Source organism: Gobio gobio (genome assembly GCF_949357685.1).
Source record: "Gobio gobio genome assembly, chromosome: 2".
In the NCBI taxonomy this organism is placed as follows: domain Eukaryota; kingdom Metazoa; phylum Chordata; class Actinopteri; order Cypriniformes; family Gobionidae; genus Gobio; species Gobio gobio.
This window is the reverse complement of record NC_137098.1, coordinates 64,292,951-64,318,892: the sequence shown is the minus strand read 5'-3', so window position 1 is coordinate 64,318,892 and position 25,942 is coordinate 64,292,951. Positions and strand designations below refer to the sequence as shown.

General features: G+C 42.3%; 1 protein-coding gene across 2 annotated transcripts; it reads left to right on the top strand.

Annotated features, from left to right (window-relative positions):
* Positions 1–5,429: 5,429 nt before the first annotated feature.
* ponzr6 (plac8 onzin related protein 6) lies at positions 5,430–25,562 on the top strand. Of its 2 annotated transcripts, XM_079837512.1 has the most exons (4): positions 5,430–5,480; positions 12,732–12,861; positions 13,076–13,236; positions 25,033–25,561. In XM_079837512.1, the coding sequence occupies exons 2-4, from the start codon at positions 12,744–12,746 to the stop codon at positions 25,246–25,248; spliced, it is 495 nt and encodes a 164-aa protein (XP_079693638.1). In that variant the 5' UTR covers positions 5,430–5,480; positions 12,732–12,743; the 3' UTR covers positions 25,249–25,561. The 2 variants fall into 2 exon arrangements, with proteins under 2 accessions (XP_079693638.1, XP_079693637.1); XM_079837511.1 differs by lacking the exon at positions 5,430–5,480 and having other exon boundaries at positions 10,836–12,861; positions 25,033–25,562.
* Positions 25,563–25,942: the final 380 nt, after the last annotated feature.

Sequence of the window (25,942 nt, the reverse complement as noted above, 5' to 3'; positions counted from 1 at the left end):
TTTGAAAAATGGGATCACGAAGAACAGGACCTTTAAATGTTGATGTTAATTCCACTATTGTATTATATGTAATTGTTCTACAGTGTATATACACCGTATTTAGTTCAATTACATCAGAAGTAACTGTAATTAAATTACAGAAGAAATAAGAGTAATCAGTTTTCAAGGGAAAAGTAACTAATGTACTACTTAGTAACTAGTTACATCCAATACTGACTGTAACTATATAACACATTTAGTTATATTAATATAACCGTAATAATTATATAACACGCATCTGAATCCCTCTTAAGCAAACTAACCCTGGCTCATGAGCTGCTCCGGAGTAGGTTATGTTCAGAGAGGGAGTTGCTTCTTACTTACCCTGAAACTTACCTTATACAATTCTATTCTTGCCAACTGTAAAGGCCTTTTCACACCAAAAGGGAAACAAATAAATTCACACCTGTACAATAGAGGGCGCCGCTCAAACCTCTCAGCTCTGCTGCTTTTCTGCATCACAGAGGAATGAGAGCAGGGGAAGCTCTAGCTAAAGTCATTTTTGCTTATTGGTATTTTGAATTGGATCATCGAATGTCAGCAGCAAATATTAAATACATTCTATACATCAAGACTTCCTGTGGTGAAAATCAAGTGTTTAAGTGAAAGTGAAGTGACGTGTGGCCAAGTATGGTGACCCATCCTTGGAATTTGTGCTCTGCATTTAACCCATCCAAGTGCACACACACACACACACACAGAGCAGTGGGCAGCCATATTGCAGTTCTGTTGCTCAAGGGTCTCACCTCAGTCGTGGTATTGAGGGTGGAGGAGAGCGCTGGTTATTCACTCCCCCCACCCACAATTCCTGCCGGACCTGAGACTCCAACCCATAACCTTCCGGGTTGGAAAAAGTCTGACTCTCTAACCATTGGGCCACGACTGATGTTGTTTATATGTCTATGGCCCTATTCAGACGGTGATTGTTTCTCATGTGGACGTCAGTAAAAAATACATTTGCTTACCACCTCAGTGATAAACTCATGCATTTTGTGATCCTACAAACCCAAGAACGCACTGCTCACGTGGTCAATAACATGATCATATGCTGTAAATCAAATGTCAGATGCTTGGAATAATAAGAATAAATTCATATTTAATTTAAAGGGTTAGTTCACCCAAAAATGAAAATTCTGTCGTTAATTACTTACCCTCATGTCGTTCGACACCGTCAGACCTCCGTTCATCTTCAGAACACAAATGAAGATATTTTAGTGTAAATCTGATGGCTCTGAAAGGCCTCCATTGGCACAATGCACGGTTCACTCTCAAGACCCTTAAAAGGTACTAAAGACGGTTTGACACGCGATCCACGATTCACTGATTCATAACGCTTCAAAGCTTCATGATGCCTTGTTTTGAAATCGTCATCACTATATAAGTCGTTATTTAGGGTTTTTTTGCGCACAAAAACTATTGTCGCCGATTCATTAAGTTATTGTAGAACCACTGTAGTGAGATGGACTTTGTAACGACGTCTTTAGTACCTTTTAAGGGTCTTGAGAGTGTAAAGTGCATTATGCCAATGGAGGCCTTTCAGAGGCATCAGATTTCAACTAAAATATCTTCATTTCTGTTCCGAAGACGAACGGAGGTCTGACGGGTGTCGAACGACATGAGGGTAAGTAATTAATGACAGAATTTTCATTTTTGGGTGAACTAACCCTTTAATAATAGGAAAATAATATCCTAATTCTTATTTAAATCTGTTTAAAAACAGGACAATATTAACGCATTATAGTTAAAATGGCTTTCTGTCTTGTATTTTATCTCAAAATGATGGATGTCATTTTAAAAATGTGAAAATGAGCGGAAATAAGTGATTACAGCCTCTTATTTACATGAGGTAAACACGTGGTTATTTTAACGTATATAATTGCTGCCGTAATAACGGCCCATTTCAAATGTTTACGAGCTTTTCTTCTCTTTTGAAGGGTGATGAAATATTGTACTTGTAAATACTTTCCAGCATTTTCAGTAATAAAAGTGTAGGCTAGATCTTTAAAAGGCATCTAGATTGCAGCGAAGCGCAACCGTACGGTGCTCGGCTGTGGTCAAAAAGTTTTTAAACAGTGAATTTTGATGTGATCTCGTCACACGCTTATAGGAACGCCCACCTGGAGGGTAAAACAAGGCTTTCCTCCATCGCCCGCCAGTCATTTTTACCAGGTTTAAATGTATTAAGACAGTGATATTAAAAGACCAAATTCAATATACACCTTATTGATTTTGCATACTTTGTACTGGTAAGCAAATTAACTATATTGATAACGATATTAATCCAACACAAGGTTTCTCGTTAAACGGTTTTCCAATCGAAAACCATTATAAATAAAATGCGTTGCATTAATATTCTTGGCTCATCTGCTCCCCTGTATATAGTATTCATCATCAAAAAGGTTTAAACTGAATGTAATCTTTTAATATCACGTTACATTAAGGCACTTTAAAGGTTGCACTAAGGATTCTCGGTTCATCCTGATCAGCCCTTTTTCTTTCTACATGGTTAATCTGTGTTTAAAATAAAGTGGTGCAACACAACTCGACTTAAAATAAAACCCATATCAACAAATCCTTGATTAACATTCAACTTTGCTTAATTTAATCCTTATTGGTGCAATTTGTACGTAAGCCATACTTTAAGCATTTTAAAAACGTCCCACTGTTTTTAGTGATTGAAATACTGCAGCAGGTGCTGTATATGGATCACAAGTGCCCAAAAACTTATATCTTGTTCACATATTTTTGTTTTTAAGCTGGAAATTGACATGCTTGTGCTGCAGTTCTATGGCTGTTTTGTCCTCCAGGGCTCCGCGACGGTCACGTGACTGAAAACTATGAATTTACAACTCAGAGATGTGGATTCGGACGGCAATTATAATACCACACAACCATGGTGTTTGTCCAAAACAAAACAAAAACTAGTATGTAATTCGGCCGTGGATTTAACGCAGGTGGTGGGAGAAAAACTATGACATAGTTTCGAACGGCAATAAATTCACTGAGCCCCTGTAAACGATGAAAATACCTACCCATGAGAAACAATCACTGTCCAAATAGGGCTTATGTGGTGTTTTTTAATATGCTTTATGACAAACCATGTGCAAATTCATCAGTCAACACACCATAGCGGAGTAGACTATCATCTCCATAAAACTGCAATGGACCAAAGACAACTTGGTTTAATCGCCGGTGTTTCTGACGCCACAAACTACTTTGCATCCAAGCTTTAGCATATCATTAACTATTATCTGAAGCAGAGTCTCAAGAGAAGCAGGTTATCCCTGTATATTTTTCTGTTGTGAAAAATTGGGTAGGCTACTTTTAGCAATAGCGGGGGAATTGTGTATATGATGTGTAAAGCCAAAGCCTAATCATATTAATTACCAGTATGTGTCCAGTGTAAAGAGCAATACATAAAAAGCATTACCATCCTGATACATCGACTTTTACACGAGCCAGTATAATTCACTCTTCCACTTCTTCTTCTGAAACAGTTTGTAGTTCAATATGACTGATTACACCAGTATTTCTCTTGCAATTGTGCAGTATTTACTACAAGTTGAACCAAGCGAGTGGATCTCTGGTGTGAGTGGAGTTGGGGATCATTTGCATAGTCATGTGTCCGCATACTAAATGAAGCAAAGGTGTAGAGTTACATCCAAGCTATTTTAATGCAAAAGACATTTTGGTGTCCTTTTGGTGATAAAGGATTAGTTTTAAGGGATAAACTTATTGAGGGGGATTTAATACGCATTTCGTAATATACTGAGTTTGCATTTCAATGTTTTTATTCATTTTGAGGAACTGTTGTTCACTGTTTTTGTGCACGTGAGATGAGTAAATGAGTCAAATTTACTGTAGAACTAAAGTAACCGTAATGTTTACAGAGCGCACACATCTCTGCACTTTCTCTCAACACGGGGACAAGAGAGCTGACAGTCAATACATGGGAAAACAAAGTAACTTGTATTACTTGTTTGAAAAGTAACTCCGATATTTTGTTGTAAATGTAAAAGAAATGCATTACTTTATTAAAAAAGCAATCTGATTACATAACTCACGTGCCACTGTTGGTGCTTTGGGCGGTGGACAGGGGTCAGCATGGGCTCCCTGACTGGTCAGCGGCTGTGCCGCCCCATACACAACAAACTGAGATGCTCTGTGTATTCTGACACCTTTCTATCAGAACCAGCATTAACTTCTTAAACAATTTGAGCTCCAAAATGTTCACTTGCTGCCTAATATATCCCACCCACTAACAGGTGCCATGATGAAGAGATAATCAGTGTTATTCACTTCACCTGTCAGTGGTCATAATATTATGCCTGATCGGTGTGTGTGTGTGTGTGTGTGTATATACAGTATATAGGGTTAAGTGGTTTAGCTTGGCAAATACCAGTTATTTAATTGTCTTCTCACCAAAGGATGTCATTTCTGGGTGCCAGTTTTCTTTCTTTTTTTATATTCGGAGGGAAATCATTCATTTACATTATGACCACAGGTTTGACCAAATGCCAGGTGTAGTTAAACATTGCTCTTGGTCATGTTTGAGGCTACCTAGTTTGTATGCTAGATTAATTTTATGTTGGGTGCATTCCTACCGCAAACAAAGCGTTGAATTCAATGCTGAAGTGATTATGGAATGAACTATTAGCTGCTAAATTGGCTCCTTTATTACCATCACAGGGAAATCCTGAAGCTTTGCTAACCACTGCTAAATAAAAACAGGCATTTCAGATCGAGACAAACTGAAGTCCGTGTGGGAGCGCCTCATACATTCAAACACAAACTAAGCTCTCAAATCATATTTAAGTTTTGAATATCTTGACTTTATGAAGAGGAAGAGGTTTATTTTACTGGAGGAACCTGGATGAGGCAGAATTATAATAGAGGTTATGTTTGTGTGTAATGTATAAAGGGGTTTAGAACCTGATCCCGTGTTCAGGCGTCACAGGCCTTTGAGACAATGCGTTTTGTTACCGGAGAAGACTTAATCTGTGTATGTTTACTGATTCATTACCATGTTCATTGCAGTGTTTACATTTGGCATTACTCCGTTGTTTAGCCTTTATTTTGCTCAGTGCTTGCAGACCGGTTTTGTTCCAGGATGTGTTACTGTGCAAATAACACTTTTTACAAAGATATTTTAATTTGATCATAAAATCTACTTTTCTAAATGTCATGGTTAACTGGTTTATATTATCCAGTGTGAATAACACTGCCTAATGATTGTCAGAATTGCCACAGAAATGCACCTGCGCTTCTTTTATTATACTGCGTTGATAATGGTGAAGGGTAGGGGTTGTGCTCACCTGTGGTCACGCACACTGGCGCTCCTCCTAGAACTGGAGGCTTTTTGGTTTCCTCCCCTCGTGAACAGCAGTGCATCAACACACACGTCTCACACACACACACACCCTCTGAAGACCAGGCTTCAGGCAAGTACGCCGTTTTCTAGACTTGTGCAAATAGAATATGCATCGCTTGTTTTCTGTAGTGTTACATTTCTGAACTCGTCCTATATCTGATGACTTTTTGTTAGATTATTTCTCAGATGTTTTAACACTTTTTGCTTTTAAAAGAGCTTTTACACCTCAGCAAAGTTGTCTAGTAATGTAATGTTTCTCTAATCAGTATTAGATTAGGCATGTAATTGTAATTGCGTAATTGCGTTGTAAAAAACTCTTAATACTGACTACTATAGCACTTATTTTTCCAGCAGTGTCAAATTCTTTATGCTGAACCTTTTACATCCATGAAATAGGAGAACCTGGAGACCATTTACAAGTAAAATGAGTGGGGAAATATGAAAAACCAGTTCCCTGACCTTACATATGTGCTTTCATTTCATGTTGTTGTGCCGTCATTGGCAACCCTTCTCTATTATTTTCCATAACTCCTTCCTTCCCCGTCATTATGGTCTGATATTCTTTCCCCGAATAAAAGGTGTGGAGATTTGCATTGTGTTTCCTCTATGTTGGGAAGAGGGAGTGGACCGTCCCTACGGGTGGAGAACGGATTTATATTTTTCGATACGGCTCAAGTTTCACCACAATCTCTGAATGTAGTGGATATAATAGATCATGGCAAACTGAACCATATATCTCTTCGCTGTTTAAATCCTCTCCGTCCGACTTGTAGAAAGTTCACAAACGTCTGTTTAGACTTTGGCTTTCTTACAAAAGATACAATAAATACTTCATTTTAGATGGTTTGAGCTATGCAAAAATGGGACAGGTTTTGGAAGATGCACCGATAACCTTTTTTTTGTTTTTGTTTGTGATGCTACAACCCTCATATAGAATGTGCTTTCAATGTTATTTTGCTCTTTCAACACCGCTATTCACTCGATCTGTTTAGTTTTATAAAGTGGGACAGTGATTTTAAGCTTATAGTCCAACTAGGATGTAAAATTATGTAAAACCAGTCAGCTTTAGATGGGTTGGACATAGTCTGCCATATGTAATCTAATGTCTGTGCTAGCAACACGTATATAGAAATATCATTAACTGTTGTATGTCAGGGTTTAGGTCATGATTACTCAAAATAGTAATTCATCAGAACAGCTTTAAAAAGTGTCCCGTTTTATGTGACATGTTCAGGTTAAACAGAAACTGGAAAACCCTCATAAATAATTAAACGTAATCTCACTAAAGTATAATAATAATGATGATAATTTTCAGGTAGAGACACTGAATAAAGTAATCAAATGTAAAATAACACTAGATAGTCTTCACTGTATAAAGTAAACATAGATTAATCCTTATTAAAGTTATTTAGTCAAGAGTCGTGACTGATTTTTTTCTTTGTCATTTGTTGTTTGATTAACATTACAGCAGCAGGAATATTAGGCTGCTGTCACTTTAAGAGCTGATGCACGGATCCAGTACACTGATACACAAGCGTTGTCTTTCTCTACTCTTTAGTTCACTTAAGCCAGACTGTTTACTACTCCGAGACGGGCATTATTTGCCCTTTTTTTGTTGCGAAACTGTCCGTTTAAGTGCAAAAAGAAGTGCTCAATTCAGTATTTGCAAGCTCTCTGAGACGCAGCTTTCTGGGGCGCGCTTCAGGTGTGTGCGCGAACGCTTTACACACAGAAATGCGAGTTACAAATCGAGTTCCCTTTTGCGTCTTTTTGTGCTGGAATATTTAAATTTACCAAGGCTTAAGCTCTTATGAAGATGTCCTGAGCAGGGTTGCCAGGTCTATGCAACAAAAGTAGCCCAATGGCCAGTCAAAAGTAGCCCAAAAATAGCCCAGTGCAATTTTCTCCATCGGGCTGCCATATTCTCCACTGAATTTGTACGTCTGGGTGATGTTTTGGTGATGTTGGAACACCAAATCGTACATACAGGGGTGGAAATTAAAAAATGTTTACCCACAGCAAAAACTTATAAAAGTAGCCCACTTGGCAAACACTGCTCCTGCGCATTGTTTACATTCATGTTCTCACAACATTGATATTTCTTAGAATTCATAAAAATCTTACTGACCAACTGGCAATTGATACCATTTCATATACTCCCCAATTTTGACTTGCATTATTTTGTGTTTGGTAAGTGTTCATTTTAGGCCCTCTGCAACGCCCTTAGCAGCAAAACAATATACTGTGTCAAGACTGTGTCCGTGTATTATGTGTTTAAGCAAACGTAACTATGTATTTAAAGGGATAGTTCACCCAAAAATGAAAATTCTGTCATCATGTACTCACCCTCAAGTTGTTCCAAACCTGTATGAGTTTCTTTGTTGTGCTGAACACAAAAGAAGATATTCTGAAGAACGTTTGTAACAAAGCAGATAGAGCAACCATTGACTACCATAGTAGGGGGGAAAATACTATGGTAGTCAATGGTTGCTCTATCTGCTTTGTTACAAACAGTCTTTAAAATATCTTATTTCAGCAGAACAAAGAAACTCATACAGGTTTGGAACAACTTGAGGGTGAGTAAATGATGACAGAATTTTCATTTTTGGGTGAACTATCCCTTTAATTTGAGTGACCCCTGGTGTTACTGCACCATTCATTCACCTTTAATTTTGAGGCCACACCCTTCCCCCATCAGGCCGGTCTAGGATACATAAATTAAGCCTTTAAATAAAGGGTTATTGAGCTGTTTACACTGTCATATACACTGAAACAGCCTACACAGCGACGGGAAATAAAAATGAACTCCACAAAAACAACTGCCTACCTTACACAACACCGAGGGTGCACTTGCGCTCAGGAGTAGAGCGGATTAATTCTTTCTCCGCACACTGCAACGTCACAATATGAGTCACACACTGCGCGTATTTTTTTTTTTAAATAAACTATTTAACATACAATAACACATTTGTAATAGCCCACTTAAAGTGTTTATTACAAATAAATTACTAAATGCTAAAAAATGAATAAATGTAAATGAGCAAAAATGTGCGTTGCATTTACAATCCTGTGAAAACGGGGGGTGCTGCAGCCCCTCTAAGTTACTCCCCGCGCCCAAAGCCAGGTCTTCATTCGGGAGGAAAAGTTGACGAGATCCCACATTTCTGAAGTGCAGAGGGAATATATTTTAAAAGTTTTCTGTTTCAGGTATGATGATACTGTATGTTCATCGAGTTATATTTTTACGCCGCTTAAAATCGCACTGTAAACCACAGGTGTGGTTTAAACTTCAACACGGAGAGAGATAACCATAGGCTATGTGTGAGAGGGGAATACATTATATAACGTTAACTTAGTTAAATAAATGACAAAGCGCACGAGAACAGTTCCTAGTAACTGTTTTTATATGAGCTCCATCATTTTACAAGGAACACTTTTTACTGTCACTGTCAGGGACTATTTTTATGGCGGAATGATTTAATTATTTTACTTAAAAAAGTAACTTCATGTATTTTCGGTTTAAATATTTGTGTTATAACCGTTTTATAAAAGCAATAAGGGTAGGGTACAACGGGGCTAAAGGCACACCTTAAGGAAAAAAATAAATGCTTTTTACTATGATTGCAGAAAAAAATATATGCTATGTTTGTTGAACATTTATGGAGCAACATATTCTGTGTGAAAATAAATCATAAGTGGGGTTTTCTTTGTTTTAAAATATTAAAGGCTATAAATGTATGAGGTGGCAAGGTGGGGCTTTTACCCCACAGAAAAACCAGCAGGGGGCAAAAGGCACATTATTGATACAAATAATATATGATATAAATAAAAAAAGTTACTTGTTCAAAACTATCACTTTGGCAAAGTTTGTACTATTTTCTGTTTGTTTTTGTTTTTTTGGATAAATTAAAGAAATATTTTTTTTTCAATACAGTGCGTGCATAATTATACCAGCAAGTTGATATTCTGATCATATTTTTTTCCAAGCACATTTGACCAATTCCAAACCTCATCAATCTTAATAACTACTATTAATTTTGTAGTTAATCATTTATAAGTGATATATAATTTTTTTAAAAAAGTGAAAAACAGCTTATATTCAGGTGTACAGAAGCAGGTTTTCTTTTACAGGTAAAATAGGCCAAAAAAGAGATTTGACTTGCACAGAAAAGACAACAATTATTAAATGCTCATGAGAAGGATGCAATACTTATGTAATACTAGACAAAATTAAGGTGTGACCAATGGACATCAAAACGCTCATATATTCAGCAGAGTCATACAAAAACAGGAAGAAGAAAAGAGACATTTTAACTGCAACAAAAACAAATTAGGAATTAAAGTGAAGAATCAGGCGTGAAACCATCAGGAACCCTTTAGTCTCCAGCGCCACTATTTTCCTGAACGGCAACCTGGAGTCTCCAGAAGCTCCAAGAATCATGAAATATGACCCACACTTAACATGAATCACAAGCTGAAGTGTTGTGAAATACATGAAGACAGTTTATAGACAACCTATCTGAAGGCTTTATAGACAGAGAGGTTGGGAGTGACCCTTCCACAGTTTGAAGAATTAATCTTCCACGATCTGGCAGTAAGTTTTGGGAGTTGATTTTAAGTCCATCTTCCCTGAAAGGTCCGTCTTGCTCATTGTCAGTATAGCAGTTCACTGCACGGCTGCTGTTGTCTGACTCGGGACCAGCACCAGTTTAAGTCACTCAACAGCAGCGGTGACGAGAGAGTCGTGCTGTGCGAGTAGATGGACTTAAAATCAACTCCCAAAACTTACAGCCAGATCGTGGAAGATTAATTCTTCAAACGGTGGATGTTGTGCTGCTCCTTCAAGGGTCACTCCCAACCTCTCTGTCTATAAAGCCTATAAAAACCCAGACTTCATGTATTTTACAACACTTCAGCTTGGGATTCTTGTTAAATCAAGAGTCACTCTCAACCTATGTCTATAAAACCTTCAGATATGTTGTCTATAAACTGTCTTCATGTATTCACTTGTTAAGTGTGGGTCATATTTCATGATTCTTTAGTCTCTGGAGCTTCTGGAGACTCCAGGTTGCCATTCTGGAAAATGGTGGCACTGGAGACCAAAGGGTTCCTGATGGTTTCACACTTTTCTTCACCTTAATCCCTAATTCTTTTTTTAAAATTTTTTTTATTGCAGTTTCTTCTTGGCCTGTTTTTGTTAAATTTTGTTAAAACCCATAGAACCGGGTTTTTTTCGCTCCTTTTACCTGTAAAAAAAAACCTGCTTTAATAATTATGCGCACCTGAATATAAGGCGTTTTTCACTTCCAGTCTTCCTTAACAGTTATATATCACTTTTAAATGATTAATTACAAAATTAATAGTAGTTGTTAAGACTGTTGACTGTCATTAAAATAAGTTAATATAAATAGATTTATTTTTTTTAATTAAATACAGAAACAAAATTATTTTTAAAAAGTAAAAATTTTGATTTACAGTAGTAAACATTTTTTTTTTTTTAAATATGATGGTTTCATTATAAAAATGATGATTATCACTAAGGCGGACACATAGCTTAATATATGATATTTCCAATCTGAATCTAACTATATCAATGTCAACAAATGGAAAAGTCAGCGGCTGTTTATTATCATGTTATTGAGCCTTTCCCCCGACAGCAGGGCCGCTTTTTACCACAAATACCATACTTTTACATATTCTTCTGTTATTGAAAATTGGTTGCTTTATTACCTTGAGCAAAACTGAAAATCATTAAGAAGACCTTTGTCTCAAAATATAGAAAATAATTGTATCAATTGTCATTTGCTACCTAAATCTACATAATTTTTAAAAAAAAATCTAATCTTAGATCAAATAAGTGCAGAATCAAGGATCAGCCAAATTTCCACATGCATCTTAAAAAGCTTTAGTCCCCTACGAGACGCTGTGCTGAATTGTGGTCACAGTCACGCCCTTCAGCCATGATTATTCACATACAGCAACAGCACCGCTGCTCGTACCTTAATTATTGCTTACTACTGCTACTGCTGCTACTTCTACTACTACTGCAGTGCTACTACTACTACCACGACTACTACTACAAATCAGGGGCCAAGCACCGATTGTATCTTTTGGCGTTCTTATTATTCTGCTTCCGTTTCTTCTTCCACTCTTGAGTCTATGGCAGCCCATAGAACCGTTTGTGGGAAAGTTATGAAATTTGGCACACAGATAGAGGACAGTCTGAAATATCACCATAGTGAATTTGGGGTCTCTAACTTAATCCCTCTAGCGCCACCAACTGTCCAAATTTGCACTTACGTTTGTGCTAAGAAACGTTTGAACCATGAGGACTAGAAACACAATCCTTTTTTCCTCTGATTCCTTGGCTCAGGACGAATGACATTTGTAGTGGATCATCTTCAGACAATGCCAACAAAAAGTTATGGAATTCAAGTCGATTCATCAAAGTGCTGAACGAATTTTACGTAACGCTTGCGAAAATAGACATACGGCTATATCTCCGCAACGCTTTATCGCATTTGGACCAAACTTGGTACAAGTCATCACAAGCATGACCTGGGGCTACATGCTGCATTTCGGCGCAGCGCCACCTACTGGTCTGGAGATACTAAAAAAATTCTATTTTTGCTTAGAACTTCTGACGGGTTTGCCCAAAAATCATAAAAGTGGTCTTGTTCGATTCCTCAAGTCAAATTAGATCCAATTTTTCTATATCGGCCATTATGAATTTTGTTGAAAAATGCTGTATTTTATGAGCGCATTAGCGTATCGTTATGAAACTTGCTATGGGTCATCGGCACGATGCCCTGAAGGAGCCTGAGAAGTTTTGAGTCAAATATTGCTTATAACTTTGTATTTCGTTGACTTATTTTCATGGGAATCCTTGCTGAGTCCAACGATACCAAACATGCTAGGTTTCGCCTCATGGTTTGTTCAACATCGTGATTTAGCGTTTAAACATCTTATGCGAATATCTTCAGAACCGTTAGTCAGATCGAGACGAAACCACCGCAGGAAAATCCTAATCATAGCAGATTGACTATATGCTAATGTCAAATGTCAACATTTTGATAGTAAGTGGCAAAAAAAATGCAATCAAAGTCGGGTGTGGGTCATTTTTTTATATGCTCATTGATACAAATATATATAACTCCTAAACAAAATTAGATATTTTCACCAAATTAGACACAAAATGTACATGTGCTTAAACACACGCCTCTATAAATACATAAAAATCTATTTATATGTATTTATTAGAAGCATATGTTGAAGACAAGCATCCTCACTTGCCTGTGGATTTTTCCCTGTGTTTTCCCAGCTCAGTCGAATAATGATGATGACACATTCAACTGTAAGTGTCCAGCCAGCCATGGTTTTGGCTGCTGATAACTTCAAGGTAAACCAGTGGAGCAGCGGAGTGTGTGACTGCTGCGAAGACATGGGCATCTGTAAGTGTGTTTTTCTTAATGCTTCTTAATGCTGATCATCAAACAGCGTGTACAAGAGTAACTTCCATATTACATCAGAAGAATATATCACATGATTCACAATACAATAGAATGGGCATCTGTGTGGGCACATGTTTTGTTTGAGGATGTGGATTGCAGATGAACTGAAAGCGTAACAAATTCTTCAACATTGACACCTGTTTTCCTGCGGCAGGTTGCTGTGGTTTCTGGTGCACATACTGCCTCATGTGTAAGACCAGCGAGGACTTTGGAGAGTGTCTCTGTCTCCCCTTGCTGGAGATCTGCTTCGGAGGCATTTTGCATCCTGTCACACTCGCCATGAGGAGCAGCATGAGAGAGAGGTACCACATTAAGGTAATCACAGTTGTATTACAATTTTTACCATTATTACTATTTAAAATAAGTACATTTTCAGTATCATTACTCCAGTCTTCAGTGTCACATGATCCTTCAGAAATCGTTCTAATGCTGATTTGAAGCTCAAGAAACATTTCGGATTATTATCAATGTTGAAATGTTGTGCTACTTAACCCCTAGGAGTCTGAGCTGTTTTGGGGCCCTTTAGAAGTTTTGACATGCTCTAACATTTGTGCTTTTTTCAGTTGCTTATAAACATATTAATGGCAAAAGTGTAATTACACTGTATTCAGCACAAACTGGCCTACCATAATGTGAGCAACATGTATGTACATGCTTGTATTTTTGAGAGAAAAATGTTTATGCATGGATTTTGAAAAAACAAAATTAGCTTTAAAATGAAGGCCTCAAAACACACAATAGATATGTGCCGACAAGACTTTTGAATTATGGGTGTTGTTGCCAAGAGTTTTTGCTTCAAACTGATGTGAGACTTATTGAGCCTACTCATTCACATAAAATAATACACTGATTTAATATTTGTAAGACAGTTTTTCTTCACAAAGCCCGTATGCGAGGAGGCGTGATATCTAATGAATAATGATGGAGATCACCTGAGAGGACAAAATAACCCGCATAATGAGCTGCATAATGAATGAGCTTCATACCTGACTGAGAGAGCAAAAAAATGCTCTTCTTATTTAGTTGAAATTGTACTTATCTAGTAAATGCATCTTGATTTAAGAATGTTTAAATATTTAGATTAGAAACAAGACAAATATTACTAAGAAGAGCTTTTTTTTTTTAACTTTTTTTGTACTATTTTCTGTTTTTGAAAGTAGTCTCATGCTAAAAAAAATTAAATTAAGATACAATTTATACAAAACGAAATTCACTTTAAAGAAAGCAATTCTCTTTCTACAAAACAAAAAAATCACTTTCTACAAAACAAAACTCCAGAATCATTTCTGACAAACTTTGATATTAAATAAAAAAATACCATTAGGCTATAATATTTAAACATCAATTTATTTAGAATGTAGTCAACAAAGGCCTATTATATTTTAAATGATCAAAAGATTTGACTACACTTAAAAAAATGCTCTTCTTATTTAGTTGAAAATTGTACTTATCTAGTAAAAGCATCTTGATTTATGAATGTTTAAATATTTAGACTAGAAACAAGACAAAAATGACTGAGAAAAGTATTTTTTCTACATTCTTTGTACTATTTTTTATGTTTTTAAAAGTAGTCTCATGCTAAAAAAAAATTAAATACCGTAAATCCTCTAATATTGGCCTGTATTCCATTAGCGGCCGGGTCTCCAACATTGGCCGGTCTCGCTGTCACCGAAGGTAAATAAAGGCCGGTCTCTAATAGCGGCCGGGGCTATTATTAGAACCAACGTTTTTCTGGGCAGGCCTCAACATTATGCTTGCATGTGATAGTAACATGCAAGTACCACAGGGTACTGGTCTTGTCAATCACCCAGACATCCCAAGTCTCCCGCATATTTATAGCAGCTCCCTGATGCCCGCAAATTAGTAAAATTCTCCCGCAATCTAGAGCGAGCGAGCAAGAGCGCGCATGCGAGACACAAACTGTGCACGCGCGCACGGCAGAGAGGGAGAGAGCGAGAAACCTTACGTGTGTGTGCTAGTGTGCACCTAATGAAGCGCATGTAAGACGGAGAGCGTCCTGATTGGCTTGTTTCGGTAAGTCAACCAATCAATTGTCAGTGTGGGCGGGCTTTTATCTCTTCGGGCTTTTATCTCTCGCCCCAAAAAACGAAAGTATAAAGTATAAACATAATGACAATCTTGCACGCTCTACAGTTTGTAACTAACATGTTATGGTTGAGTTAAACAAGATTCATTCATTTCATTTAATTACGGCGCGAGGATGAGAACAGACGCGCAGCGGAACATGAGGAGGACGAAGAGGATCTGTACAATAATTAACTTGTTGTAGAGGCTGGCGCGAGTGATGAGGAGTTTACAGGGAGAGATGAAAAGGAGGAGGAAACTGAGGAGGACGAGGATTAAACAGAATTGGAGGATTTTTTTTTTATAACTTCAAACCAAACGAGACAGGAATGGTTAAACTTTGGAGCGGTAAGGTGTCTGTTGCCTTTTGTTATGAATCAATAACCTAATTATCACCGTGTATGGTTAAGTGTTTACAATGCACTACCGGTGGCCTATGTTTGCTACGTTTTTGTTACCATATTTCTACACTGGAATTTAGCCTGAATTACCGGTATTTGTTGTTAATGTTCTGTATGCATACCATAATGTTATGGTAACTGTACGTTTTCAATAAATGAACCTAGTATTTTATAGGTTGAAATAGACGCAAAATCTCATTTTTAGTCATTCTACTGGTAGTTTGATTTGCTCAAATAGAAATTGAGGCCTGCCTCTAATTCTGGCCTCCTTCCAATAAAGGCCTGGACCGCGATGCGCTTGAGTAAAATAAAGGCCCGGGCCTATATTAGAGGATTTACGGTAATTAAAATTAAGATACAATCTATACAAAACGAAATTCACTTTAAAGAAAGCAATTCACTTTCTACAAAACAAAAAATCACTTTCTACAAAACAAAACTCCAGAATCATTTCTGACAAACTTTGATATTAAATAAAAAAATACCATTAGGCTATAATATTTAAACATCAATTTGAAGCAAAATACGTTTGACTGGTATTATATTTATAGCATCTGAGCAGACATTTGCAAATAAAAGCTTTACTGATGTGACACTAGGCTCTTTTACAATAAACACGTAATAATCTGTCCAAAACAGGCCAAATAAATCTTGTCTAAACAGTCTTTCGTGTATGACATTTAATGTTGCAACAGGATTCATATTTAAACTGTCTTTTTGCATTTAATATTCACAGATGCTAACAGAATAAACTGACCTTACAATCAGCAGCGGAATCCTTTGCTCTTAGAAATGAACAGCTTTTCATGAGCAGAATAAATCCAGGATTATTCCTCAAAACGATGTAGCTGAAGTAACGTTACAGCTTTTCACTTGATGTGTTTGTATGAGTTGATGTGGGTGTCGACTCTGGATCGTCAGTATTTGAATCTCAATAGAGCGCGCGATCCGTGGGCGAGGTCGCATTAGCGGATAATGAAGTGGCTTGCGGGTGACTGACATCATCGCTTTTCGAACAGATTACATAAACACAGCATGTTTGTTTTCGATTTGGTTTATATTTTTTAAAACCTGACATTTCAGCATTTCTTTAGACATATGTCTCATGTTTGTGAGACAAGTATTCACTAAGCTAGAGTTCCTTTTCTGAAGACTATCTGAATGAACGTCTTTGACAGAATTTTCTTGTTTTCTTTCTTTGTTTTCTTTATTTTGCAAAAAGCAAAACATTTTGTTTTTATTGTGACTGTGCAAAAAAAGAACATAGAAACTTAACAGATTATAATGATGTATAACACTTGCCTGAATGATAAAAAACGAGTCTCTTGTAGCCTAGAAATCTAGACGCACCCTAGCGGCAGAAAATTTATTTTGCCATGAGTGTAGTCTAGCAACTCTAGGTAGAGCTGAGAGCTGGAAAAACCAAACTCTGGTCAGGCCAATCACAGCGTGTGTAGAGTCGGTGAGCGGGCTTAACATAATGACGGCACGTCACGGCAGAGTTGCGGAGGTTCTGCGTGCTACTCGTAAACACAGAAGCTTGCAAACAGCGGTCTTTTGAATCAGCTTAGGCCACGACTCTGGGAGAGTTGGAGTTAAGCTTTTATTTGAGAAAAGAACAAAGAACGGCACTGAAGTCATTCTTAAGAAAAGATGTTCGAAGTTTTGCCGACCGGATACGGCGAAAGTCTATCAACTAACGTTAGCTCGGCTTCACCTTCTTCTTTGCTTTGGTTGGTTGTGGCGGTCATGGCGCTATCCAATTGCGTGCAGAGGGAATTTGAAAGACAACCGTTTATCCCGCCCCTTGGATTGAGCCCTGCCAATGGTGAGTTTCCACACCCAACATCTTGATGTGGGTCTGGCTTGTCAGGCTAAGAAAAAAAGATAGCCGATCGCGTCGGCGCAACCGCCGACTCGAGGGGGTTAAAGGAACAAGCCACTATTTTTGAAAATAGGCTCATTTCCCAGCTCCCCTTGAGTTAAACAGTTGAGTTTTACCATTTTTGAATCCATTCAGCCGATCTCCGGGTCTGGCGGTAGCACTTTTAGCATAGCTTAGCATAGATCATTGAATCTGATTAGACCGTTAGCATCTCGCTCGAAAATGACGAGAAGCTCAGACTTTGCCAGGTTGAACGGCAGGTGATGTTCTTTCATCCATACCGAGATTTCCGCCAGACAGCTTGAGATTCGTGCAGCTACTGTAAGATCCTCTCGTTGAAATGAAAGGTAGAGCTGTGTGTCGCCAGCATAGCAATGCTAAGAGACACCACCATTTGCGCCATTTTCTCTCTGCTGCCCTAAGTTGGGTCCGGTGAAGAACGTCTCGGTTACGTATGGTAACCCTCGTTCCCTGAAGGAGGGAACGGAGACGTACGTCAGTAATACCGACGAATTGGGATCACTTCAGAGAGCCCCTATCAGCTTCGAGAACTTAAGAACAGGCCAATGAACAATTGGCGTGTGAGATTTGCATCTCGCGCGGGTATAAACAGGAAGCGAGAGCAACGCGCTGACGTTTTTCACTGAGGAGCCGAACCAGTGACTCGGCCATGCAGTGATGGAAGGAACTGTGGCGACGGGACGTACGTCTCCGTTCCCTCCTTCAGGGAACGAGGGTTACCATACGTAACCGAGACGTTCCCTTTCAGTCGGTCACTACGACGTATGTCGGTAATACAGACGAATTGGGATCCCTATGGAAAGCGCCACAGTTACTACCACTACCAGCGCCCAGCGAGAGCCCCTCAGACCCCGTTCTGAAGCGGGCGGGGAGATTCACGCCAGGAGAGTCATACTGCTGTTCCGCAAGACCCATTCAGCAGACTGTATTGGATAACGCTGGGAAAGCGTGCCCGAAGGACGCTGCGGGAGCCACATCATGCCCAGAGGGAGTTACCATGTGGAAGAACGTATGGGCTGGCCGTGGGCAGCTCAACATACAAAAGTCCCAGGGGTGGCCCCGGCCTAATGCAGGCGGGGGACGACACCGTACTGAGACGGCAGAGGAACTCTGCCAAGGGAAAGACACGAGCTCGCCGTAGGGAGCTGTACCGTGGAAAATACACGTATGGGACCGCCGTAGGGGTCACGACATACGGAACCCAGCCTGACACAAGTTCCACCAATGCATACGAGTGCCAGACCTGGCGTCGGACGCTCCGCAACATCCGACTGCCGAGGGGTACGGAGGACTCAACAGGGTTCGCCAATCCTGGGGAACTCGACTGGAGAAATAAGCGCACGTATCCGTTCCAGGGGAAGGGAAATGGCGCAGCAAGCCGACACTAGAACGGGTACTTCAGTGAAGCTGACTATGGGAAGCGAGCACACGAGAAGCCACCGGCTCTACACGCAGGCTATAAAACCTAGCGAACATGTTAGGTGTCGCCCAGCCCGCAGCTCTACAAATGTCTGTCAGCGAGGCGCCACGAGCCAGCGCCCAGGAAGAAGCTACACCCCTGGTGGAGTGAGCTCTAACCCCGAGCGGGCAGGGCACGTCTTGGGATTCATACGCCAAGACGATGGCATCCACTATCCAGTGGGCCATCCTCTGCTTGGAGACAGCCTTTCCCTTCTGCTGTCCTCCGTAACAGACGAAGAGCTGCTCTGAGGTCCTAAAGCTTTGCGTTCTGTCAACATAGACGCGCAGAGCGCGAACTGGACAGAGAAAAGCCAGGGCTGGGTCTGCCTCCTCCGAAGGCAGCGCTTGCAGGCTCACCACTTGGTCCCGGAAGGGAGTAGTGGGAACCTTGGGCACGTATCCAGGCCGGGGTCTCAGGGTCACCTGAGAAACACCCGGCCCGAATTCCAGGCACGATTCGTCGACCGAAAATGCCTGCAGGTCCCCTACCCTCTTAACTGAGGCCAATGCAATCAGGAGGATTGTCTTTAGAGACAAGATCTTAAGCTCTACTGACTGTAAAGGCTCGAAGGGTGCCCTCTGCAGTGCGGTCAGCACCAGAGTCAAGTCCCAAGAGGGTATAGAGGAGGGGTGAGGAGGATTTAGTCTCCTCGCTCCCCTCAGGAACCTGACGATCAGATCATGCTTGCCTAAGGACTCACCATTAACGAGGTCATGGCTTGCGGCGATAGCGGCAACATATACCTTGAGGGTGGAGGGAGACAGCCTTCGCTCCAACCCGTCTTGAAGGAAAGATAGCACAGATCCGATCGAACACTTCCGGGGGTCTTCTCGGCGAGAAGAGCACCAGTCGACGAACAGGTTCCACTTCAACGCATATAGCCGTCTCGTAGAGGGGGCTCTGGCGGAAGCGATGGTGTCGACTACCGCTTGCGGTAGGTCACCTAGAACCTGCTGTGTGCCAGTGCATCCGTGCCGAGGGTCCCCTCGGACAGGGAATAGAACAACTGGCAGTGGGTCGTGTCGTGGGCGGCAAACAGATCGATCTGTGCGGCCCCAAAGCGACTCCAAATCAGCTGGACCACCTGGGGGTGGAGTCGCCACTCTCCGGGGAGCACTGGCAACCGTGACAGCTCGTCGGCCGCACGATTGAGCAGGCCCGGAATGTGAATAGCACGAAGGGACCTCCGATGCTTCTGACTCCACAGGAGGAGATGGCGGGCGAGTTGGGACAAACAGCGGGAGCGTAGACCACCTTGTTTGTTGATGTACGCAACGGCCGTCGTGCTGTCCGTCCGGACCAGAACGTGCTTGTCTTTGAGCGACCCTTTGAGGCGGCTGAGAGCAAGACGAACTGCCAGCAACTCTAGGCAATTGATATGCCATTGCAGTTGGGGCCCCGTCCACAGACCCGAAACTGCAAGCCCGTTGTACGTGGCACCCCAACCCGTGGGTGAGGCATCCGTGGAGACAACATGATGCCTGGACACTTGTTCTAGAGGCACTCCTGCCCGTAGAAATGAAGGGTCCGACCACGGTGTGAGGGTTTGGCGGCATCTCGGCGTCACTTGGACACGGAGGGACCCGCTGTGCCACGCCCATCTCGGGACTCGGTCGTGTAGCCAGTGCTGAAGCGGTCTCATATGGAGCAGCCCTAGCGGCGTTACTGCGGCTGCTGCTGCCATATGCCCCAGGAGCCTCTGAAAATGTTTCAATGGAACCGCTGTACTGCGTTTGAGCGTACTCAAGCAGCTCAGCACCGACTGGACGCGCTCCTCTGTGAGGCGCGCAGTCATGGCGACCGAGTCGATCTCCATCCCGAGAAAAGAGATCCTCTGTACGGGACAGAGTTTGCTCTTCTCCCAGTTGACCCGAAGACCCAACTGGCTGAGGTGCCGGAGCACCATGTCCCTGTGTTCGCACAACTGCTCCCGCGACTGGGCAAGAATCAGCCAGTCGTCGAGATAGTTGAGGATGCGAACACCACGCTCTCTCATGGGAGCAATGGCCGCCTCCGCGACTTTCGTGAAGACACGGGGCGACAGGGACAGTCCGAAGGGCAGGACTTTGTACTGGTATGCCCGTCCGTCGAAAGCAAAGCGTAGAAACGGTCTGTGTCGAGGGAGAATCGAGACATGAAAGTACGCGTCCTTCAGGTCGATCGCTGCAAACCAATCCTGGGGACGGATGCACCTGAAGATGCGTTTCTGCGTTAGCATTCGGAACGGCATCCTGTGGAGGGAGCGGTCCAGGATCGGTCGTAACCTGCCACCTTTCTTGGGTACAATGAAGTACGGGCTGTAGAACCCATGGTGTTCCAACAAATGGTGTTCCCCCGGCCCTCCACCGGGGGAAGGAGTGGTGCTGCAGCCATCTCCTGAAGAGCAGTTTCCTCCATCTCTGGGCGGCCCGTCTCAGGGTCTCTTCCGACGACGCTTGCCACCTGGCTTGGCAGCGGCCTGAGCGGGCTGGACGTTCTTCCCGCGACCGGCCCCACGCCCACGGCCGGTGGAAGGCTGCTGCTGGGCTGGGGCGGGAGCGGGGGCGGCCGCAGGAGGACGTCCTCGGCAACGGGCAGGCGGAGGTGCTGCAGTCGGCGGCTGGGTGGAGGCAGCAGCTGGCCACCGGTGCAGGATGTGTTTTATGGCCTCCGTCTGCTTCTGGGCGGCCGAGAATTGCTGGGCGAAATTCTCGACCGCGTCGCCGAACTACCCGGCCGACGATATGGGGGAGTCCAGGAACCGTTTCTTGTCAGTCTCCCTCATGTCGGCCAGGTTGAGCCAGAGATGCCGTTCCTGGACCACTAAGGTGGACATCGCCTGACCCACGGAACGGGCGGTAACTTTCGTCGCCCGGAGGGCGAGGTCCGTCGCCGCCCGGAGCTCCCGGAGGAGCTCTGGGTCAGACCTACCCTCGTGCATGTCCATGAGTGCCTGGGCCTGGTGCACCTGGAGCAACGCCATGGCATGCAAGGCAGACGCGGCCTGTCCGCAGGACCTGTAGGCCTTCGCAGTCAGACTGGACGAAAGTCCACAGGCTTTGGACGGGAGATGAGGATCACCGCGCCACTCGGAGGCGGTCGCCGGACGCAGCTGCATCGCGACGGCGCGTTCGACCGGCGGGATCCTCTCGTAACCCTTGGCCTGTCCACCGTCAAGGGTAGTGAGGAGGGAGGAGCCTCCAGGTCTGTTTCTGGCACTGAAGGGTGTCGTCCACGACCTGGAAAGCTCCTCATGCACCTCCGGGAAGAATGGCACTGGGGCGGGACGCTGAGAACCAGCGCGACCCCCCCCCCCCCCAGTAACCAATCATCCAACCTAGAAGGTTCGGGACGTGGTCGAGGGTTCCACACAAGCCCGACCTTTTCGGCGGCCCGGGAAAGCATAGCCGTCAACTCGGGGTCCGACTCAACCGTTGCCACTCTCCCAGAGGGAGGCAATACAGCTGAGTCCTCATCCTCCGAGGACTGGAACTCCCCCTCCGATGCTGCGATCGACATCTGCTCATCCGCGGGCGCTCCGAAAGAGATGACTGGGCGCCCGTGGGCGGGACCAGCGATCTCTTCCGATGGCGCCACCGGCAGCGGTGCTTGTGAGGGTTCAGGGACCTGCGTAGGGACACTAGGCGGGTTTGTCCTGAACGTTATCCTCAGATCACCCCGGTCATCCGTCGAAGTAGGTCTATCCTGGTTAGGGATAGTTCTAGATCGAGGTATGGGGAGGGGGACTCCGCCTTCTCGGAGGTAGGTGAGTCTAGATCTAAGCACCGCAATAGTCATGTTCCCGCAGTGAGAACATGAGCTATTCACAAACGCTGCCTCAGCGTGCTGTAAGCCCAGGCACGTGATGCAGTGAGTGTGGCCGTCAGCGGGCGAGAGGGAACGACCGCATCCAGAAACGCACGGGTGGAATGACATCTTGAAAAAGACGCAGTGTCACACCCGTGTTGATCTCTTTGTGAGGAAACGCTCTTTTAAGAGAGTGCTGAAGCACCCAGGGAGACCGCGGCAACACACAGGGAATTTTGCACTCAAAATGGGAACGCCCACCGAAACCAACAGCCTTGTTGCTGTGATAACAGCAGTTGTTTTTAAAGTGCAGCTTGAGTTTGCGGTCCCGCTGGAGAAAGCCGTCACACCAGCACAACGTTCCTCTTCTTTTAGTAGCTCTGAAATCGCTGATGAAATCAGGAAGCAGTCTGAACTTCAAACGCCGTTCGGCTCCGAAGTGAATGACGTCAGTGCCTTGCTCTCGCTTCCTGTTTATACCCGCGGCGCGGGGCGGAGCGCGAGATGCAAATCTCGCACGCCAATTGTTCATTGGCCTGTTCTTAAGTTCTCGAAGCTGATAGGGGCTCTCTGAAGTGATCCCAATTCGTCGGTATTACCGACGTACGTCGTAGTGACCGACTGAAAGGGAACATCAGATATCCAGGGGTTAGCGAGAGTCGCACGTGCCGGCCTAGAGAGAGGGAAGAAGTTAAAGTGAAACATAAACCCCCGGTTTCACAGACAATGCTTAAGCTAATCCTAGACTAAAATGCATGTTTGAGCTGTTTTAACTGAAAGAATCTTGCACTGACAAATCTTAAAATATGTCAGTGGCATTGTTTTATCTCAAGATGCACACCAGTAATGTTTTTTTCTTGGGCACGTTTATAAAAGTTACTTAAATGTCCTAATTGAACTAAGCCCTAATCCTGGCTTAATCTAAGCCCTGTCTGTGAAACCGGGCCAAAGTGTCTGTTTCGGTATTCACACTCATAGATGATAACTGTGTGGGTGAGGGAAGAGAGGATGACACAACAGAGGAAAGATGGGAAGGAGAAAGTGAGCGCAGGTTTCGTCTGAAAGTAACTGTTAGAGGGGTTGGTGGTGCACAAATAGTAAGTTGTAGATTAAAAGTGATGAAGTAATGACTGAAATGTGCAGAGGTTATACCAAAATGTTGTCTGTAGTGCAGTTGCGTGTGTAGATGAGGTCAAGTTGTTTGTCTGATTTGTGAGTACCTGTGGTGATGAGATGAAAAGAGACTAGGAGAGAGAGGAAGTCTGCATTTATTTCAAAACATTACCAGTTCATTTCTGTGTTTCTGTGAGTTTTTTTTCTTTAATTTATTGATTTTATTTCACATATTTTCAACACTTGCTCTGTTGCAGTCTTACCACTTAATCTCTCTCTCTCTCTCTCTCTCTCTCTCTCTCTCTCTCTCTCTCTCTCTCTCTCGATGTGTGTGTGTCTATTTTGATCTGGATATTTTAGAGTGTCACCCCCTCGCCCACTTCTTTACTGCACAGTGGCTGATTTGTAGTTTGTACCACCAAAAGATTCTGAGTTTTTGTATTTTTCCATATTTCCCATTCATTTCCTATGCCGGTCATTTTTGACCGTGAAGACTTTATTTTTGTTTCTTTAACATATCAACTCATTCAATATTCAATGATTTTTTTGGTGTGTTCACATAGCTAATGCAACAAAAGTCACCAAGTGTCATCCCTTTCTGATGAAGCAAAACAAATAAAAAACATAACATTTTGAAATAAGCTCAGAGGGTTAAAGGGATAGTTCAGAGAAAAAAGAAAATGACCCCATGATTTACTCACCCTCAAGTCATCCTAGGTGTATATGACTTTCTTCTTTCAGACGAACATAAATGTCCTGGCTCTTCCAAGCTTTATAATGGCAGTGAATGGCAGCCCAAAATTTGAAGACTAAACATTTTGTATAAGAAAAATATTCATATTGAACACATTATAAAGTAAAATATCTAGCTTCCGGCGGACCGTCTTGCGTATTCAACTTACACAGAAAGTTTAACACCTCTCGCAGTTCAAAACGCTTACGCTACGTCCAACATCATACGCCAGTTACGCTTTTTCCATAAGTTGAATACAGAAGGTGGTCCGCCGAAAGCTAAATATTTTCCTAATAAAGTTTTAAATATGGATATTTGTCTGACATAAACCCATCGGTTTGGTTCAGAAGGCCTTTATTAACCCCCCGGAGCCATGTGGAGTATGTTTATAATGGATGGATGCACTTTTTTGGACTGCCATTATAAAGCTGGGAAGAGCCAGGACATTTTTAATATAACTCTGATTGTGTCCGTCTGAAAGAAGAAAGTCATATACACCTAGGATGATTTGAGGGTGAGTAAATCATGAGGTGATTTTAAATTTTGGGAGAACTAACCCTTTAATACAAGGTGTAAACAGGGCCTCAGTTTCTCATTATATTTACTGTTGTTTTCTCTCATTAAGGGTTCGATTCAAGATGACTGCTGTGCGGTGACCTGTTGCACTGTGTGCGTCTGGTGTCAGATGGCGAGAGAGGTGAAAGCTCGACGGCACTCTCTAGTGGTCATTAACCCCACCGTGCACACGATTCACCAGCAGCCACAAGCTTTTAACCAGCCAACTCAAGCGGTCAATATGGGCTACCAGCCTCCGCTCGCCGTCAATCCTGGATACCAGTGACCTCATCAATCCTGGACACCAGTGACCTCATCAATCCTGGACACCAGTGACCTCAGTGCATCTGAGCATATCTACGCTCCTTTAACCTCAAGCTCCCCAAAGAGCAAAACCTGCTGTTTTGTTGAAGTTATGTAGTTGTCAGGGAAATCTGTTGAGATGTTATTTCTATATTCATAACTAGCCTAGCTGTTTAATGATGGCAATCATTTTTTCTGAACAAAATATTTAACGATAAAAGGTTTCTATATATTTTATTATATTGACAAATTTGGGTATACACCTGTTTAAGTAAATAAATTATATATTTCCTCACAAAACTGTTTGTTTCTTGTATGTGTGTATCTTTATAAATATCATTCTTAATATAGCATGCTAAAAACAGAGATCTCCAGTGTTAATCACAACTATTGCTATGGTGCGCATCTTTCTTTTTCCCAGTTGGTGATTGGACTGTTGTAGCTTGTCCAAACACTTTCAACACAATGAGCTCATGTGTGCAGTTTAATGAGACGCTGAAATTAGTCATAGGGGAAGCGAGGACTGATAAACAGAAACACAATTGATTTCTAGCCAACACAAAGCATGTAACTGCAGCAACCAGCAAATCCTTGTGGACACACACGATGTTAAAGAATAGTGACACTCCCATGTATTTCCAGGGAAACTACAAACAGAAAGATGATCCTTTTCAAGT